We start from the raw sequence: 21,949 nt of genomic DNA, 5'->3' as shown, positions 1-21,949 counted from the left end.
AGATGTTGTTTTATATTCCATTATATATTGTACATTATATTACATTATATTTGTATAGTGATCAAAAATTTCTTGATCCAAGCATTTCAATGTGTTGACTTATTTCTATCTATAAAAATATTCCATATCTACTTCACAAATAATAACAATGGTCTTGAAGTATTGAACCTAGGAACTGATGTTACTAGTTATAGTGTTATTTTATTTGTCTTTGTATATCATTACTAAGACTGTTTTTGGTAAAATCCATTTGACATGTCTCTGTACTTATTGTTATGGTAAATTTTTATATTCATCTTTCATTTTTGCTAATGTGCTTTGTCTATATGCCTGACATATTTTTTTGTTTTGTACTGCTGTACCCCTATTTTTGTTTTTTTTCCCTATAATGTCTGTTTATTTTTGTTTCACACATTGCTGTCAATAATTTTTATACAATTGTCATGTATGCAACTGTCATACAAGTTAGAGGTTTAGCTTCATATAAAACAAGGTTCAATTTACCATATTCTAAGTAAGAAAATGTCTGTACCAAATCATAAATATGACAGTTGTTATCCATTTGTTTGATGTGTTTGAGCTTTTAATTTTACCAATGATAAAGGATTTCCTGTTTTGAATTTGAGTTTAGTAATTTTGTTATTTTACATTTTTTTCTTTGTCACAACATGCAAGAAATGTCAATTGTGGATTTTAAATTTGAGCCAATGAAAAAAATTGCATTTGAATCTTAAATGAGACATACAGTACTACTTAAAGGAAAAGTGAAGTTGACTTCATCTCATAGCAAATTATCATTACCTTCAAATAACATTAATTTTTCTATTTATTGAACCAAAATATGTCATTTTTCTATATATGTATGTACCCCTATGTAGGATGTTAATGTTCCTTTCCTCTATGACAAATTTCTAGCACAAATAACTGACTTTTAAAATTTGATAACAAATTACAATATCACAAATGGACATTTGGGAATTTAAAATATTAATATATACCATACATTTAAAAACCTGGAAAAATGATATTATTGATAAACATTTAAAGCAAACAAGCTTTTAACACATATACTTACTCAGCTTGAGGTCCAACATTATTTTGAGGCCAAAACTGAAACAAAGTACACAACTCAAATAAGGCTTGCAAATCAAAATAAAAAATACAAAGCAAATCATTACAGCAAAACTATGAAATTACATTTATAAATATAAAATTTAACTTGAAAAATACATGTCTAATGTATTCATAAAAATTTCATCAAACTATCAATTAACAAACATTGTACTTATAATCATTCAAATAAAACTATAATTAACAGTCTTGACAACAGTTTTTGAGCATGCTCACAAAAAGTACAACTTAATTTGTGTTACAACAGATTGTTTACAGATAACTAACCTGTGAACCGCTAGCTGAGTAGGACGGTCGTACTGGACCAACACTGTGAGGAATTGCAATTCCCTGCTGAATAGCTTTATTGTGAATGGCACTAGCAGATACAATTTGTGCTGATGACATGGACGCCATACTTTGTAATGCCTTGTCCTTCGCTGACTGGTCCTGCATTGGAATGGACTGATTTGGTATTAGAATTAAGATTTATGCATGCATGCATTACTGTACTATTACATAATAAAACTTAATTTAGCAATAAGAAAAGCAAAGCCCTGTATGCTGAATTTCATATTCCTGTATACTGAATGTCAACGCCCTGTATATGAAAAATGTAGAAGTCATCTAGGTTTTTTTTTTTTTTCGTATGGAGGTCATTAAATGTTACTCAATTCAGTTTTTTTTTTCTATTTCATTTGTGCTGAAAATCAATTCAGAATTATAAATTACCATTTTACAAAACTTTGAATTTTTCGAAACAGCTACGGATTTTCTTATCCAATGCTCTTCAACTTTGTACTTGTTTGGCTTTACAACTTTTTTATATGAGCCTCACTGATGAGTCTTAAAGTCATAAGAAACCTCAAATCAAAAAAAAATGCATATGTTTTTTTATAACTCAATGGATAGTTTTCATTATAAAACTTATGTACATATACTTTTTTCTGAAGAAAATTCTTTAATTTATTCATATTTAAAAGAAGTTTACTTTATTTTTATAGGAAGCAATTCCCTCGACATATTTTCCGTATGCAAAGTGACCTCAGTGTGACCCGTCTCGTAAAAATCCGGTGATCACAATACGCATGGACACATTATGTCCTTTAAATAAACTTTTATCTGAATTTACATGTTAAACACATGCTCAATTGCCGTGCTCTTTTGTTGATTTTTTGTCAATTGTTGACAAACAGGTGACAATCGTTAAACTTCGGCTTCAAAACACGAACTTTAATTACCTGCCATATTTTAACAACAACACTGACCAATTGAAAAAAATTTGACAATTATACAAAATTTACACGAAAAAATTAATAAATTCGTGCACAGAAGACTAAGTTTATGATGTTTGTATGTATTGGTTCAAGAATTGGAAGAGCATTATTTTTCACCGGTCACTCGTTTCTTATGACTTTAAGTAGATGAAACGCGTGTCTAGCGTACTAAATTATAATCCTGGTACCTTTGATAACTATTACAACAATTAACTTACTACAGAAGGTGATGTTTATTGTGTAAAGTTAGATTTAATCTAATACCTTAAGTTGTGCTTGTATTTCTTTTGCTTTCCTTCTTGCCAGAACCTGTATGTGACTGGACACTTGTTTTCTTGTTCTTGTCTTTCCTGTCCGTAACTTTATATATCTGGCAATAAGTTCATTTCTTCCTGCAAAGCATAAGACTTCAAAAATAACTTTTTGACAATGTTAGATCTATGTTTTGTCTTTAGGGAAAATCATACAGACGGACGGACAAACGAATGAACAAAAAAAACATTGTATCAATAAATGGGGCATAAAAATGAATGCAAAAACCTACAGAAAGCAAGCTTACATACCTTATGGCATAATTGAACTACTGGCATAGTCTATTTATATGAAAATAAGAGATAGTTGTTTTATTGCCAACTGTCCACCACAGATTAAAGAAAAAGGATGCAAGCAACCATAGGTCACTCTACAGCCTTCAACAATAAGCAAAACCCATTCTTTGTTGTTAGCTATAAAAGTCTTCAATAAGACAAAGGGGAATTCGACGCCTATGACATGATTCATTATTAATTAGAATATCTAAACTGGTTTCTCCTCCCTTCCCTTTCATGCACACCTTCAACATATGTACAAACAGCCAGCAAAGTGAAAATTCTAGCATTCAAACTGTAGGAGTTATCTGAAAACGCTCCACTTATGCTATTAAACACTCCAAAAAATGACAAAGTTCAACTATCTCCAAAATGAGCAAATATTAATAAAAATCAAACCCAAGAATTCAATACATATACAAACAGAACTATCTCCAAAAATAGCAAATATTAATAAAAATCAAACCCCAGACTTCAATATATGTACAAACAGAACTATCTACAAAAAGAGCAAATATTATTAATAAAAATCAAACCCCAGACTTCAATATATGTACAAACAGAACTATCTCCAAAAAGAGCAAATATTATTAATAAAAATCGAACCCCAGACATCAATATATGTACAAACAGACAGCAAAGTGAAAACTTCCTAGCATTCAAACTGTAAGAGGAGTTATGTGCAGTAACTATGTATCCATAATGGGACTGACGGAAGGATGAACAGATGGACAGGCAGGAGTAAAACAATAATGCCCCCATAAATACTGCATAATTTCCTTAAAATTACTAATTTAGTGGCTGCAACCCAACAATGGGTTGTTAGTCATCTGAAAATGTCATGCCTGATAGAACTTGACCTAATGAACATTTCTACCTCAAATCGGATTTGCTCTAAATGCTTTACTGTTTAAGCCAAAAGTTGCAGAAGATATTTTTTAAGTTAGAAAACATGATAAACAGAGTGTAAAATTGTCCTTAAAGGGCAATAACTAATAAAAGGTCAGTTGACAATTTTGGTCACATATACTTATTTGTAGATCTTAATTTGCTGGACATTTTCGCTGTTTACAGTTCATCTTTATCATTAATAATATTCAAGATAATAAACCAAAACTGCAAAATTATCTTAAAATTACCAATTTAGTAGCAGCAGGGGGGAGGGGGCTACTTCAATACTTAACTGATAGGCCCCACTGCAGTTCTATTATCCCACCCTTTTCATATAATTTAGATTTAAAAATGTTTACCTTTTCCCATTTTGTTTGGGTTTATTGTGGTGTGTAATGGTCTGTTATGCAAGAGTGGAATAACAAAGTGCCAAAAAAGAAATATTGGTTGATAAAAACAGCTGGGAAAACCAAGAAAGATGACAGAGGAAGAAGTTCAGTGAACTTAATTGACCTAATCATATATATATCTGATACTTTTCAGACTTATTAACATGTTTTCAAGCTTGAAAAGGTGACCTATCCCACTGGCAAGTCCTATCACCTTGTATTTAGGAATTGCTCCCCCCCCCCCAAAAAAAAAACAAAAAAAAAACAAACTTAGACTTTTTTTTTGATTTGCAGGTTTCAAAGTAAAGTGTTGAGATTCAAAATCTACTAAACTTCGATATAATAAATCATCACAATGCTCTCTAAATGATAATAAATTATTTACTGTACGTAAGTCTACAGTCAAAAATCAAACTCTATATCAGATGAAAGTTATTTACTTATTACATGAAGTGTAATGAATAAATACTAATCACCTCTGAATCCCCCTCCCCCCTTCCCACCCATCTTTTTTTTAATACCCAAAACTTAATCAATATAATTTTTCACTTATAAAATATAATGTAAAAAAATCTGTGTTTATCTCTTCTGTCAAAATTATAATTGTATCACTCAGACTGTAAACAAAAATTACACACAAATCCCTTCACATACACTGCCAAAAATATGAACAATAACAAATACATCATGACCTATTTTTTCCTTTGTCTGGCAACAGACCAATTCAGTTTTATTATGCAAGGTACCTGTGCAGGAAGATGTTTTATATTACCAGTGCTCTGATTATAATTTTAAGATGTACAACTTATCTTTTAAATCCTATTAAAAATATTTGGTCATTTTAAAATATGTTTTCAAATTCAAGAAACACATAATACTAAAAAGATATATGTCTAAGCAGCCTGTGCTTGACCTAAGGTTAGACATTAACATAAAACCTAAATTTGGAGGAAGGATATTAGTCATAAAAGAATGACTCATTGATCCAAGTAAGTTTACCTGGGGTTCTTAAAGGAATAGTGTCATATCATATTATTTCTTATCAATGTAAACTTCACATTTAAATCCGTAGTTTGTAAGTTTTACAGAAATGTTAAAAAGAATAACTAATATTTTGTTATTAAGATTTATTTTTAAAATGATAAGACGTATGATATTTGTTCAAAAGGTGTCTAATTTTATATAAAACAATAAATGATTTGTGTGAATTCTTTTTACTTTTTATCAGTAACAAATGTATATATAATCAATCAAACATTTAAATTCCTAATATGTTATCAATAACAAAGAAACACCCCTTAAATATATGATGAAATTACATAAGGATAGAGATCTTTCAGAAACTCTGTTGATATTTATAAAGAATCAAAATCAAAAACATTATATATTTTTTTTTTTCATATAAAGATAGTGCTTCTCAAGTAGGAGAAGATAAACTTACCAAAAATATTTTTGAAAAAAACAAGAAAAGTTCCAAATAAATTCAAAATCACTGGACCATGACCGGGGGGGGGGAGGGGCAGTGCTTCAAAATAGTTGTCAAACTGATTTGTACAGATAGTAATGTATCTTTATACAAAATATCCTTAATCGATTACAAGAAGATCTTATCAAACTTAAACTTAAGCAGAAAACTTATCATTGAAAATCGCTAATTAATTCAAAGTCAGTAGACCATGTCTTCATGTCAAAACTGAAGAAGATGTGGTATGATGGCCAATGAGACAACCCTCCACAAGAGACCATATGGCACATGTAGGTCCATATGTAATTCCCCCTTTTCTGGGAAAATTTTTGTTGATTATATAGGGAATCACTGAAGCATGACCGGAGCGGGCAGTCAGTGGGCCCCCACTGAAGGAAATTTCTGGATCCTCCACTGAATTTCTCCAACAATGAGTAAACCCATACCTCAAAGTCGAGCTAAGTTATTAAAGGACCCGAAATGAAAAATGTAAAACATTTCAAATAAGAAAACTAATGGCCTGATATGGGTACAATATAATAAAAGAATGTAAAATTAATTAATATATGTTTTGTGTTCAAATATTGCTACACGTAAATTGTAAGTGGTGTACAGGTAGATGTGTTCTGGTAGTCATGGTAGTTAAAAGGTTTATAAACACATTGTTACTTTGGGTGATAGGAAAGGGGAGGAAATTCATTTTTCTTCATAATGTTAATCATGTTAAACTGTTAGTGTTTATATATTAATAAATTTCGCAATTTTAAATAGGAATAGAAGATGTAGTGGAAATGAAATGATGAATATAATTATGTCTAAGTTGAAAGGATAATATTATAATGTACTTTGTTTTACATTGTCATTTTGGGGCCTTTTATAGCTAACTATGCAGTATGGGCTTTGCTCATTGTTGAAGGCCATACAGTGACTTGTAGTTGTTTATTTCCGAGTCATTTTGGTCTCTTGCGGAGAGTTGTCTCATTGGCAATCAAACCACATCTTCTTGTTTTATATTTGTTAATTTTTTTCGCAAAAGACAAATTTGTAAAAGTAAACAAGCTACAAAGGACCCCCAAAATAACTAGTGTAAAACCATTCAAACAGGAAAACCAAGTCTAATCTACATAAAAAAACGAGAAACACTTATGAACCACATCAACAAACGACAATCACTGAACATCAGGTTCCTGACTTAGGACAGGTAGACTTTATTAAATGGGGAATGTGTCCATTAAACACGGATGATGCCCCCCCCCCCCCCCCACCCCCTTTGAATATCATCTAAATTATAAAGGGACATAATTGAATAACAGTAAAAGTGACGCTGCCCAAATTTGTACTTGATCTGAGTTTTGTGGTAAAGAGTATTGTGAATAAGTCTCATATGATAACATTCAATTTGGTTGCGGCTAACTCAAGTTTCTGATAGGCATTAATCTAGAGCAGTAAAAGTGACACCACCAAAATTCAAACTTGATCTGTAGTAATAAGCATTGTGTCTAAGTTTCTTCACATTTTCTTTGCTAACTTGATCTATAACCTATCATGGTTAAAACTATATAACAAAGAGCAAGTCAATATCTTTAAGCATGACGAAAACAAGTGTGGGAAAACTGATTATTTTAGTGATAAGACCATAACTCTGCACAAAATCATTAGACTGGAACAAAATTTGAACTTGATCAGTATCAATATGAAACTATATTCGAATTATAATACCAACATCTTCAAACATAGTGAAAAAAATTGAGGAAACTGATTATTTGAGTAAATTTTCTAAGTCCAAGTACCATAACTCTGCAAAAAATCATCAGAACGAAACAAAATTCTAACTTGATCTGTAAGTTGTCCTGATAAAACTATAAACCAATTATAAAATCAATATCTTCAAGCATGGCAAATAAAAGTGAGCAATACTGATTATTTGAGTGAACATATGGCAAAATTCAGGGTTATATACTTTGCTAAATTACTTAACCATTTTGCCGTTACAATAGGATTATACAAAGTACATGTATATGCCCCTTCAATAAAAATGCCAATATACCAATTCCTATGTTGAATCAACAATTTTTCCACATATAGGTGAATTGTTCATCTTTTTAGAGTTCTGCTGGTGTATAAATGAACAATGTCTACTGTGAAAATTTTTTACCTTTTCAGTTTGAAAATTGGAAGTGTAACCTTGGTAAAATTGCTGTACTGAGTATATACAAAATAACGAAAAATCATAATCAAAACAAAAATAAAGATACAAGGAGATGTTGTCCTTGATTTGTCCACATATGGGGAAACACCTAGTAGGTTGAATTTTAAAGATAAATAATGTTTAACTTACATGCTGTCTTAGTTTTTCGGCCAAATTCTTTAGAAAACATGATGATTTCAACCTTCCCATTCCGTAAAGTCTATTTTTAAGCATTTTCCCATAGAATTTTGCACAACATTTTAGTAAATCTTGGCCAAAGGAAGTTTTGAAAGACACATGTACATTGGTTTAAGATGCATGACAGAAAAGGGGCTGGATTATTCACAATTTGATATAATTTATATTTTCAATCTTAAACTAAGGGAAGAAATTTAATCAAAATTTAGTCACATGGTGCAAATCATATGAATAAAGTACCTTTGATTTTGCCATATGATTTTCTTAGTCCAAGACCATAACTCTGCACAAAATCAGCAGACCATTACAAAATTTGAACTTGATCTGTAACTTACCATGATAAAACAAACACCAAATATTAACATGATTGATTGAAAATCTTTAAGCATAAATGTCGAAAAAAAAATGTGGAAAACTGATGTGCCAGATGGAGTGCAAACCTAAAGTCCCCTTCAACTTTGTTGGTAAGGGACTTATAACAGGTTCCTGACGTAGAGTTAAACATATTTGTGAGATAAGGTGTAAGACCACCAATTCAAAATCCCCATCTATTGAACCAAATTTTGAAATTTTCACAGCATTCAGAATATTTTACCTTAAGTTTAACTTCCTGGAAACCAGGTACAAATGTATATCCTAAATTGTACATGTATTACCTTTATGCATGCCTATTTTCAACCCATGTTTAAAGTCTTCTAAGAAAAGAATTTCAATCCGTATTTTACACTGGCAGTGGCAACAGTCACTAAAAATGATAATGACGGATGTGGACACCTAAACCTTTTATTTGAAAACCCCAAACTAGAAATGTTAGACAACTGCTTAACGGCTTAACTTTCCTGCTAGAATGGAATAACAATATCTCAAACCTACCATACATTTTTCCTTCATCAGACAAAATAATTTTTCTACGTCCGCATGGTGGATATATTGCTAATGCTTCTTGAAAGCTCTGTTCAATGTCTGGACTCCAAACACCTTCAGCATCATTTGAAAGGTCATCTACATCACCATCCCCACTACCAGAATTACTTTCAGCTTTAGTCATAGTTTCAGGAGGGCCAGGTGGTAAATTTTGATCCACATTTGGCCAACTGGAAGACATAATTTGTTTTGTACCTACAATAGCAACATACACAGAATATTAAAGAATTTTAGAAGTAGGAGAAAGTTTACCATATTGGATTTTTATATTTTTATTTTACAGTTGCTATAAGGTCATATGGTTTTTCACAAGTTTGGGGTCTTTCTTGTCTTTCAACTTTTTTTATCAAAGTGTTCCAGAATTTTTTGTATGTTATACACTTTGAATAGCATAATGCATGTCATGTATGCATATAGAGTCATGATGGTAAAGATGTTTTAGGAGCCTGTAATTCAGTGGTTGTCGTTTATTTATACAGTATGTAATTTCATTTTACATATTTGGTTTTAGTTCATTTTTGGTACATCAATTAGGCTGTTAGTTCTCTGATTTGAATTGTTTTACATTGTCATTTTGGGGTCTTTTATAGCTGACTATGCGGTATGGGCTTTGTTCATTGTGGAAGGCCGTACGGTGTGCCAGAGTTGTTAATTTCTGTGTCATTTTGGTCTTTTGTGGAGTGTTGTTTCATTGGCAATCATACCACATCTTCTTTTTTATATTTAGCATCACAACTAAAATACCTTTACTGATACATGTAGTTTTTTTAACTTTAAAAGAGGGACGAAAGATACCAAAGGGACAGTCAAACTCATAAATCTAAAACAAACTGACAACGCCATGGCTAAAAAATGAAAAAGACAAACAAACAACAGCACACACGACACAACATAGAAAACTAAAGAATAAACAACACGAACTCCACCAAAAAACTAGGGGTGATCTCATGTGCTCCGGAAGGGTAAGCAGATCCTGCTCCACATGCGGCACCCGTCGTGTTGCTTATGTGATAACAAATCCTGTAAATGGTCTAATTCGGTAGGTCACATTCATGAAAGGTAAGGGGATAGTAGTTACGACGTAAGGAACATATCCGATATCATTTGTGAAACGGTTATTCCATAACGGTCAACCAACTCGTGATGGCTTCCGTAAAATTTACGAAGGGATGATTTCAACTTCACCATTTGGAACTCTTGGTTTAATAGCTTCCTTGTGAGCAGCAACCCTCTATCAAGAAAATCATGATAGGAAATGCAAGCAAGGGAATATCGTATCAATTGGGAGATATATACCCCGTATGCAGGTGCTGCTGGAATGTTGCTACTTAGAAATGGAAAGTTCACAATTGGAAAGCTGAAATCATCTCTTTTGTCGTAAAGTTTTGTTTTCAACCGACCCTCATTGTCAATTTCTAGATGTAAGTCAAGATATGAGGCCGACTTAACTGTATCTGTAGTATCATTTAAAGTGTTATATACATTCATAAATAATTACATTGTCGAAATCATTCTAATTTAGAATTTAATAAAATATTATGAGAAACTAGAAACACTTATAAACCACATCAACAAACAACAACTACTGGACTTAGAACCTGACTTAAGACAGGTGCGAACAAAAGGGTAGTAACGCCCATTAATGTCAGGTGCTATTTGCAGCTCCCGTGATTTGTCAAAATATCCTTATCTTGATTCGTCAGAGATCTCAAATAATTATAGTTACATTTTTACCGTCATTTTTTGAAAAAATATAAACGGATTCATCAAAATCAGCTGATGCTTTTATCGTTTAAAAGAAAGTGTACATTTTATTGTCATACTCCCAAAATTACCGTTAATGTTATTTGGCAGGAATTTTTACCTTTATTCATCATGATTTAGGTACCCCATTACGACCCTCAAAAAAATGCAGCATAATAATGCTCATTTTACAAGTTTCATACAAGTGAATCTAGTTCCAAATAGTCATCTTATATTATGTTCCATACATGTAGGGGGTACTCCTCACAGGGGCTAATTTGTTATTGTCATGCATGACTGTTTTTCCTTTGGGTGTAAATTTTTCCGAATGAAATATTCTCACTATGCATATATGTACATGCACGATCAACTGAGGCTTATGCAATCTGTAGACTATTACATTTTGATTCAACTCCAATTGTAACGATCCAAATTTTTGTAGACACCTGGATGTCCTGAAAAGTGTATCAGTATATTTTCGGCCATTTATGCATTACGTTCACTTCACCTTTGAATCATTGTGACATTGATATTAAAAAAAAGTACCGAAATGAACTTTTTATGAGGTCAAATAACTTGCATTAGAGAAAAGGTAAACTTTTTCTGTTTCAAAAGTTCATGATACAAAAGTTTGTCGCCCGGAAGTTATGCCATGAAGAATGACAAATATTTCAGAGATTCGAAGCCCGCACAGACATTTCGGCCATGCTGCTCTGGTTTGAAGTTTCTAACATATTCCAAGCAAGTTTTCACTTTTATACAGTACTTTCATATGTAATTGTAACATAAATTCATAAAAGTTTCAAGTGTTAACTTTAAATTCAAGTAAAACAAATATTTAACTCACTTGTTGGTATGCGTGGAATGGCACAAAGAATCTGGACAACGTACTGACTTACTGCGCATGAACACAGCGCATGGGGCGGGCCAGGCCTTCGTGTTGGGAGAATGTGACACTACTTCAAATCAAACAGACTATTAGTATTTAAATAAAGTAGAGTCTATTTTCATTCTAGATTTACAGATGTCACAAAAACATATTATTCTAAGAGGCATTGTCGTACACTTTCTTCTGAAACATATTCATTAACAAAAAATTAATTTACAGAAAGGTTCGTATGGGTTCCCGTTTCTACATGTTACCTCTTAGAACCCCTTTCATTTTTTTGCGTTCGCGCTTGCGATTCCGTTTTCATTAAACCAGTGACACATATATATATATATATATATATATATATATATATATATTTCTTTGATTAAACCAAGGAACTGTATATTTAAATGTTATGCATATTCCTTGATTAAATGGCCAGAGACTGTGTATAAAAATACTGAGACTACTATATATGTGTTATAGCAGAGACATATAATACAATATATAGTATTGTATTATACGTCTCTGGTTATAGTACTCGCAGACAAATACAATATTTTATTTTATTTATGTCTCTGGTTAAATCAAGGATTTGTATTGTCTAACTATGCAAATCCTTGGTTAAATCATGCATATATGATGAGTATATGCAAACTCCATCTCTCCTTACCTAATTAAGTATATCGCGATTTGATACATATAAATATATGCATGTTGTCGGAAAATATAAAATTTATTTGTATGAGCTTTAGAAACAGAAAGACAAGCGAGGCTTTATCGACCTTTTCTCGTGTCTCGTAGCGAGTACAAATAAATTTTATAATTCCCGACAACATACATAATATTGATTTTATCCCGAAATTACTCCCAACACTTGAAAATTCAGTTATTAAAATCTAAATCATTGTCTCTAATTTCTCAAAGGAATCGAAATAGTTGAAACGCGGACCACGAATTTAAAGATGACCACATGCAGACACTTGTCTCACAAAAAAAGCTCTATAGGAAAAAAAATTCTGAGACGAGTAAAGAGGACTCGGCCAAAATGAACTGGTTTGGAAACAGAAATATTCATATTACCAAATTCAAATTCAAAGTTTTATTGCCATGTAAACTTTACAGTTTGTGACATATAACAACAACAAATACAAATGAAGACAATAACTCAGTATATACAAATTCAGGCATCCTGCAATTCTCTTTCGAAAAGGCTACCCTGGCATTCGTCATCCTGCAATGGCGTTTGAAAAACTACTCTTTATTTTTCTGGGGTAAGCCCTCTTTAAGCTGAACATTTCGTTTGAAACATGGTGAAAAAAAGGCAAATTCTATAAATCCCTCATTGAGTATATATCTTTGCTTCTCTTACATTGGTAACTAAAATAAAACCATCATCTAATTAAATTCAAGCTACTAACACAAAAAATGCGTAATTCACTCATGCAGCATTGTTTTACAAGAGATTTATTCAAAAACAGATAAAAAGTAAAATCACAAAAATACTGATCTCCGAGGAAAACTCAAAACGGAAAGTCAAAAAATCAAATGGCAACTACGAGTCAAATGATGAAATACATTAAACGAACGGACAACAACTGGCCCGTTAACACAGTTATTTCGTAGAGCATTTCGTTTGGACAATACATTCATATTGAAAAAAATCGCATCTGCTCTATCTCAAACAAATAGAAATCTGTGTTAAGGGGGTCTAAAATTCAGTTTGACAGCTTCAGACGTAATAGAAATTGACCTTTTTTTAATTAGACCAAATCCTGCACTACTTAACATAAAGATTCAGCACCCATTTTTAACATGTACTTAAACCCCCTACTTAATATTTTATGCATTAAATATCAAGAAATAGATTTGGAAAGTGTATCAAATAAAAAATGCAAGTTATACACTGTTCACACTTAGGACTAAGACAACGAAAACCAAAGGACGATAACTACATGTTCTTGGACAAACTGTCATATATACCTGACTTGGTACAGGCATTTTCAAATGTAGAAAATGGTGGATTGAACCTGGTTTTATAGCGCTAACCCTATCACTTGTATGACAGTCGCTAGTGCTTACTTATTTAACATAGACATGTTGTTGATGTTTAGGAACTATTTTACAGGATGCCGATTTAATGGAAGGCTATTTCGTATGAGGTGCCGTTTTACTATTTTTTCCGTATTTCCTTATATCGAAAATTATTTCATAGGCCTCATTGATGAGATTGAAGGCTTTGAATGACACACAAGGAGCCATCATAAATATATTTCTTATTTTTTGATATTAAAAAAAAATGATATCAGAAAATCGATGTAAAAAATAAAGAATATTTTCTGATATCCTTTGCTATTCCTTTGTAGCACTATCATAGACCGAATAATCTGTCTCTTCGTGTTTATTTTCAACATTTCATATTTCCTATTTATCATAGGGATTTTTCATTATTATTTTTTTAACACGTGTCCAAAAAAATAAAATAAAATATCAAAGGTCAAAATAAGGAAAATAAAATATGGGAAGGGTGAAATATGGACACAGGAGACAGAAAAAATCGGTCTAGTACTATCCAATTGCTATTTTAAAACCTATAATCCCTATAACCCCTAGCAATGAAGAATTGCCAAGACAATGGGTTAAATTTGAAATTTGGTACCCTAATGCGTATTTTAGAGAATTTGAAATTTTTCGTGCTTTAGGAATGCTTACCCTAGAAATTCTTTGCTTCCCAATTGTTGTACGATCCAAAAACTATAAGCATCTGTTAAAAAGCAGAATCTATAACCCTTAGCCATAAAGAACTACAAAGACAATGGGTTTGAAATTTTGGTACCCCTAATGCGTATTTTATAGAATTTAACATTTTAAGTTAAAGACCGGATTGTTTGTGCTTTAAGAATGCTTACCGAATAATATTTTGGCTATCCCGTTGTGGCGCCTTCCAAAAGCTATTTATTTAAGCAGAATCTTCAATACTTAGCCATAAAAGAAATTTTGAATCCATAATGCGTATTTTAGAGAATTTGAAATTTTTTAAAGTTTCGAACCGAATTTTTCGTGCTTTAAAAATACTTTCCCAAGAACTCCTTTGCTATCCCTTTATAGTTCTATCCAATACATACTTATTTAAGCAGTCTTTAACCACTAGTACATAAAAAAAAAAAAAAAAAAAAACGGTCGAGACAGAGGGTGGGAAAGTACTCCTAATGCGTATTTTAGAGAATTCGAAATTTTTCCACGTTTCGAGTCGAAATTTTCGTGCTTAATTAATGCTTACCCCTGTAATTCTATGCTATCAGGTTGCTGTACTATTCAAAAGATATATATGAGTCTATGACCCTTAGCCATAAAGTACTGCCAAGACAATGGTTTTGAAATTTGGTATCCTAAATCATGCGCGTAGCTACGTTTACGTCAAAACGCCCGGGCGTACACTTGAATTTGGTAAAAAAAAAAATATTTTCATCTAAATAAAAATGATTTGGTTAACAGTACATCAACCTTCTACGTCTTTCTTCAATGGCTTGTAATTGCGAATAAAAGTGACGAAAATTAGTATCATATTATATATTTGTATATTTTCTGTCAAAGTCTTAATCTACCATGAATTCTAATTCACTTTCCTTCTTCTTTTTTTTAAAGCAATCCATTATGTGGTAAGATTCGATATCTGGTTTGAATTTTTTGTCGAGTCATTGACATTTATGTCACGAAAGAGACATTTCGGTTCAAACTTTTGTCGGCGGTGCCAATAATATAACTATGTACATGTAGGTTCATTACGCGGTTAAAGTTTAAAAGTATCAATAACTTTGTCAAACCTTCGTAAAATTTTTAATTTTGCGGTAGCTGGACAAAAACTGTTTATGGTCAAACGAGTATGGAAAGCAAAGTGACGAAATTATATATGATGACTTTTCCCGTATTTTATCAATAAAAGGAATTTATTTTTGCATTTACAGGTTAAAGTTAAAATTTGTTACATATCAATTACTTTTTTTTTAAACGTTCGTCGAATTTAAACTTTCTTGAATTTTTTTCATGGTTAATTTCTGAAGCAACATTTTGTTCGTTCATTTTTAGGTTTATAACATCAGGCGGTCGTATTTTTGTGTAATTTAAATCAGACGATCTGGCAAGCTTTCGAGTACATTCTTTCATTGAAATTAGATTACGACTTCGGCTGAGAGGGCATGGTATATATGTTACAGTGAATTTGTATAATCAGGGATTATGTAGAATCCCTGATTTTTCAGGGAATATGTAGAATCACTAAAATCATTAGTAATTATATATAATCCCTGAAAATGACCAGTGATTTTACATAATCACTGAACATTTTAATAATTATTCTACAAATTCCCTAATATGATTTCAGGGATTATCAATAATTTAAAGATCCTTTGTTTGATAAAAATAATGAATATAGACAAATTTTCTTTCATGTTCCTTGCCAGATGAAATAATATTGCTTTTAAACACAGGATGATCTTAAAGATATAACCAACACAGGGTTTCGAGATAAAGTTGAAGACTTCAAAATTAATGATATCAACTTTCCCTTCATAGCGCTAACTTTACATGTACTGTTTGTAATGTTAATTAAAAGCCGGTGTCAAATGGGTATTCGTGTGTTATTTGTACATCCACAGAGCATGTTATTTGTGGTACATGTAAAACAAATAATTTAAAAGAATATGAAACATCTTTTTTTTTTGCTTTTTTTGTGTTTTTGTTTTTGTTCAAATGTACGAGAAATTCATACTGAGAGAACTTGCGCATCTAAATGTATATATATAAAAAAAAAACAGGCAGAACTAAGGATTGACAAATATAACAGAATTTTATAGGAAGCTGGAATTTGGTGTAATATTCTCATAGCAATTCCACAGGGTAAAAAAAGGAAAGAGAAATCCAAAAAAACATAATGCCAATTGTTCACAAAAAGTCTGAAAAACGATATCGCCTGGCAACGAAACATGGTATCTTGATCGAACCAGTTCGAGGTTGCTAATTCCCTTCTTTTTTTTTTTTGGGGGGGGGGGGGGTATGTGTGTTTACTGACACTTTATTTCTCTTAGGCCTAACAATAAAAATCTGATTCGATATGTGAAGGAAAAGGTCTTTTTAGATGTGAATTTTGTGGTAAAATGAAATGTGAAGCATATTATTTTAATATATTGTGTTAAACATTTTAATATATTGTGTTAAACATTTTAATATATTGTGTTAAACATTTTGATATATTGTGTTAAACATTTTAATATATTGTGTTAAACATTTTAATATATTGTGCCTCACATTTTAAAAATTGGGAGTTATGATTTTGATAAATTGTGCTTATTATTTACAATTTGTGTTTATAATAATGTTTTAATATGATTTTATAGAATACAGTATTTGACTTTTATTCATTTTCTTCATAAATAAAACTATTTCTTCATTTCAGTTATTATGTATAATCCCTGACCTTTTTTATTAGTGATTATACATAATCCCTGAAAATTTTAGTGATTATATATAATCCCTAAACTAGCCAGTGTTTCTACATAATCCCTTAAAATTTCAGGGATTCTACATAATCACTGATTATACAAATTCACTGTAACATATATATATATAGTTCATTACATATATTAACAACACTTTGTATACAAATAAAATATTCTTTTTGAAGACAGCTAGAATAACTTTTTTTTTTTGGGGGGGGGGGTCATCATTTCTATATTTCTTTGTTCTGTCATTCTTTGGTCATTCTTATCTATTTAGTAAGCAATATGCTTATTCTTTAAATTATGTGTCCCTTTTGAATTTGCCACTGTACTGCACAATTGAAATCATTAATCAAATTTTTATAATATCTGATTGAAACCAAACACGGAAAAGTATAAATATTTCGATTTATTTATGATAAATTGGATATGAGGGATAACAATCAATAGATCAGTTGAAATTAGTTATGGAGGTCGGATGGCATATTGTTATTGTACGATTCTTTTTTCCTTCAGGACCCTCATCCAGGTTCGGGCGTACACGTAAAAATGGCCTAGCTACGCCACTGTAAATGCGTATTTTATATGATTGAACATTTTTCAAGTTTTTCATCCTTTATATAAGAATACCTGCCCCGGCAATTCTTTGCTATCCTGTTCATGTACTAACCAAAAGTTATATATAACAGCAGAGTCTTATATCCCTTATCCGTAAAGTACTACCAAGAAAATGGGTTTAAAATTTTGTACCCCTTATGCGTATTTAAGATAATTTGAAATGTTTCCAAGTTTCGTACCGAATTTTCAATGCTTTAAGATGAATGAAGATAGTTAATATACGTATACAACATTTTAAAGAACATTTTACAAACCTAAAAAAATCCTATTTCTCGTATCAAACATTAACTAAAAGAACTAGCCAAGGAATTTGCTTTTGTCTCGGCTGATAAAGTTGCTAATAATATCGTTATAGTTTGACGTAAATTTTACATTAAGGTTCTACAAAAGGAAATCACGAATTCACTAACATTCAAACTGACTTCATTTTCAGAAAACGATATCTGTAACAAACATAAACTATTAGCTACTTCTTTACAAGCAGAACTAAATACAATGAAAGTCCCAACTTTGTACTGGCTTCCAAAGCTACACAAACCACCTTACAAACAAGTAATTAAATATTGGGGTGGGTACAATTTTTTATAATATATTAAGAGTATGTATGCCCAGAGTAAATCGTGTATTCGATTAAAGAATAGAGTTACAGACCTTTTTTCAACTAAGGTGGGAGTGAAACAGGGAGATAATTTGAGTCCAAATTTGTTTAAAATTTTCATAAACGATCTCCCTGAATATCTAGAAAAGTCATCTGATCCAGTCTTGGTTAACTCAAAGCCAGTTCATTGTTTATTAAATGCTGACGATATTGTCATTTTTTCTTCCTTGGGGCTTCAGTGTAAACTTGATCAATTAAATAATTATTATAAAGATGTATGAAAATTAATCTAAAAAAATTTAAGGTGATGGTATTTAACAAAGCAGGCAGGCATATAAAACATAATTTTTATTTTAATGACATGTTGATAGATTGTGTTCAACATTGTAATTATTTAGGTATAACATTTAGTGCATCGGGATCTTTTTCCTTTGTTCAGAAGGAATTGTACAATAAGGCATCGAAAGCATACTACAAGCTACGAAAGGACTTCCTGTCACTGAATCCAAATACTAAAAACAGCCTCCACTTCTACAGTTGATCAAGCCTATCCTAAACTTCTTTCAGAAAGATTACATATGAAATTTTGTAAATTATTACTAGGTGTGGGGAAAAGAGCAACACACCTTGCCTCTCTTGGGAGACTGTTTTCCTTTACATTTTGATATCACCAAATCTATGATCAGATACTGGCACCGCCTTGAAAATTTGGGTTCATCCTTTCCCTTACTAAAAGATGCATATTTAGAGTCAAAGCTATTATTTGAATCAAAAATTCCCTCTTGGTATGGATCTTTAAACTATTTGCAAAAAAAATTAATGGGGTTGACAGTCTAGCCTTTGCAAGCAACTTTAGATTCAAAATTTTAAATAAAAAGTGTTTGTATCAACACTATGAAATACAGTGGAGAAACCAAATACACAATTGTGCTGATGGGAAGCTTTGTAGCTTTAGCACTTTTAAGACTCATTTTGGTCTTGAAAGATATCTTACTTTATTACAATCACCTGAGCAGAGGATTGCGTATTTCTCTCACAGACTAAGAATTGAACAAGGTCGCTATCAGGGTACTCTCCGACAAGACAGAATATGTCTCAGGTGCACCTCAAATGAAGTTGATGATGAAAAACATTTTTTATTCTCGTGTACATCATCTCAAGATAAGATAAATTGTTTAAATTCCACTATTAACTCGCTATACCCAAACTTTATACGCATTTGATTCCTAGCCGAAAACTATGGTGGCCGGATGCGGCCATTTCGCCTTTTTGCGTTTTCGTGTTTTCTTCCTTCACTTTTCAAACGCGAAATGGGGAAATAGGGAAATCGAGAAATCGGAAAAACGAAATCGAGAAATTGAGAAATCGGGAAATAGGGAAATCGAGAAATGGGGAAATCGAGAAATTGAGAAAGCAAAAACGCGAAAACACGAAAGCGAAAACGCGAAATGAATTTCTCGATTTCGCGTTTTTTCTTTCTCGATTTTCCGATTTCTCAATTTCCCAATTTCTCGATTTCTCAATTTCTCGATTTCTCGATTTCCCGATTTCTCAATTTCTCGATTTTGCTTTCTCCATTTCTCGATTTCCCGATTTCGCGTTGGAAAAGTGAGAGGAGTAAACGCGAAAACACGAAAAGGGGAAATGGCCGCATCCGGCCACCATAAAAAACTGATATGGCTTCTTAATGTAGAGAATCTTGATATCTTAATATCTGTCTGTGAGTTAGTTGATGAAGACAAAATATAACTTGAAAGATAAATATTTAAATCAGGCTTATTGCACTAGGCACGAGGTTGACATGGTGGGGTACGGGACACATTGTCTAAGTTCTATTACCTTTAGTTTCTGTTTGTGATATTTTTGATTAAACTGGTAATATTTCATCTTTTTGTAATATGTGCACTTTGGCATGTCAATTAGCATTGTCCCTTGGTGCCTCTTGCAGTTGTGTCACTTTAAATAGTACTGACTCCTCTCCACCAGGCACGAGGATGACATACCAGCTATGTGCAAAGTTCTTACAATATCTTACCATATCATTAATGTCCCGATACACATGTTAATTTGCACCCACCATGCCGTACATCGTCGTCCCTTGGTGCCTCCTGCAGTTCAGCTAGATATATTTAGCCTACTCACAGCATTCTTTTTTTGTTACTTTCTAGAGGTGTGCCTGGGACGAAAGTTTCATATATTATACTATATATATACTAATACATGAAAACTGTTGTTTCTTTTTTGTGTTTATAACTATGTATACTGTATTGTTTATTATATTTGCAAAAGAATAATATTATAATGATATCATATTATGCTCCTTGTGGGTGTTGCTAAACGATGGAAACGGAATGAAATTTTTATATAGAATTTAAGGGAGAATAAAGAAATATGAAAATCAATAGATCTTGTATTGCTGGTATCTTTTGCTATTAAATTTTTTTATCTATTCATTATATATTTCAAATATATAACAGGCGAATATGCAAGTGAGAAATTTCGTCATATAACTAAGGTCGATCACTCCTATAAGAAGTCATTTGACCGCTTTGACGCGAATGGACATAAGGCAGAGCTCAACATTCTAAAACAATTGAGATGATGAAAACGGGAAATAACAACCCGACTAAAGAGCAGACAATGTTCGAGGGCCATCAATGGGTCCTCAACACAGAGAGAAAATCACGCACCCGGAGGTGGTATCAGCTGGCCCCTAAATAAAAGTGTGTACTAGTTCAGTGAAAATGGGCTTCACACTAAACTCCAACACATAAACATGAGATTAGATTAAAAAAAGATAAAAGACTAACAAAGGCCTGAGGTTCCTGACTTGGGACAGGCGCAAAAATTCGGCTGGGTTAAACATGTTTTGTGAGATCCCCCCCCCCCCCCCCATACCTCTAGCCAACGTAGAATTAAGAAACGCATATGAAGCAATACACGCAGTAAAACCCATTTTTAAAAGTCCGAGTCCAATGTCAGATTAAACATGTTTTCACATTAGGTTTTCGTTATTCATCAAGTTACGTTTTTTAATAGACAGCACTTTCATTTTATCCCTATGTTTTAATTTTAACCTTGTCGGCTATCTTGGCTGACAGGCAGGGTTATCCAACACAGTTTTTAAACTAGATACACCAATGGTAATTGTTGAAAAATTTACCCCAAACTAGCAAGCGATCCTTACAAGACGTTCAATAACATTATGCCCTGTATTTTCAGAGACTGGAAAATTTCGTAAAAGTTAAAGACGAAATCGGACGACGAACGCCAAGTGACGAGCAAAGCTCACTTATCAGGGCCAGGTCAGATATTAGAAAAATATCTCTCTCAAAGTATACCACTAAAGACAAAAGCAGGTCTAATTACCAGCAGAAAACTACCATGACAGAGCAAAAACATTGAATAAACAGTTCACTATAATTGTATCAACTTAGACATCAACTAAATATGTATCACTGAACAAACCGTTACATCCATAATGGAAAGACATAATAACTGATGAATCCAATACATAAAAGGTATGAGGGCCAGAAGAAATAGGCCATAGAATGTAAAAAATAGACCTAACAAATATAAAATGAATACTTGTGCA

General features: G+C 32.1%; 1 protein-coding gene and 1 long non-coding RNA gene across 6 annotated transcripts in view; one reads left to right on the top strand and one right to left on the bottom strand.

The window, feature by feature from the left end:
• Nucleotides 1-11,704, bottom strand: part of LOC143047168 (transcriptional enhancer factor TEF-3-like) — a 23,422-nt gene extending 11,718 nt beyond the window's left edge. The window contains exons 1-5 of one of the 5 annotated variants that reach the window (XM_076220144.1): nucleotides 11,620-11,704; nucleotides 8,979-9,224; nucleotides 2,652-2,779; nucleotides 1,399-1,575; nucleotides 1,076-1,110 (exon numbers count right to left, since the gene is read on the bottom strand). In XM_076220144.1, the coding sequence (XP_076076259.1) occupies nucleotides 1,076-1,110; nucleotides 1,399-1,575; nucleotides 2,652-2,779; nucleotides 8,979-9,210 (572 nt within the window). In that variant the 5' untranslated portion in view covers nucleotides 9,211-9,224; nucleotides 11,620-11,704. Of the gene's footprint in view, nucleotides 1-1,075; nucleotides 1,111-1,398; nucleotides 1,576-2,651; nucleotides 2,780-8,978; nucleotides 9,225-10,893; nucleotides 10,922-11,352; nucleotides 11,372-11,619 lie in introns of those variants that run through there. The other 4 variants (XM_076220146.1, XM_076220145.1, XM_076220142.1 and 1 more) reach the window with 4 other exon arrangements.
• On the top strand, nucleotides 11,327-21,949 carry LOC143047170 (uncharacterized). Its single transcript, XR_012969427.1, has 2 exons — nucleotides 11,327-11,513; nucleotides 21,577-21,949. It is a non-coding gene; the product is annotated as an uncharacterized LOC143047170 (long non-coding RNA).

Source organism: Mytilus galloprovincialis, chromosome 10, assembly GCF_965363235.1.
Source record: "Mytilus galloprovincialis chromosome 10, xbMytGall1.hap1.1, whole genome shotgun sequence".
Lineage (NCBI taxonomy): Eukaryota > Metazoa > Mollusca > Bivalvia > Mytilida > Mytilidae > Mytilus > Mytilus galloprovincialis.
Note: the sequence above shows the minus strand (reverse complement) of the source record. Positions and strands in the feature narration are given on the sequence as shown.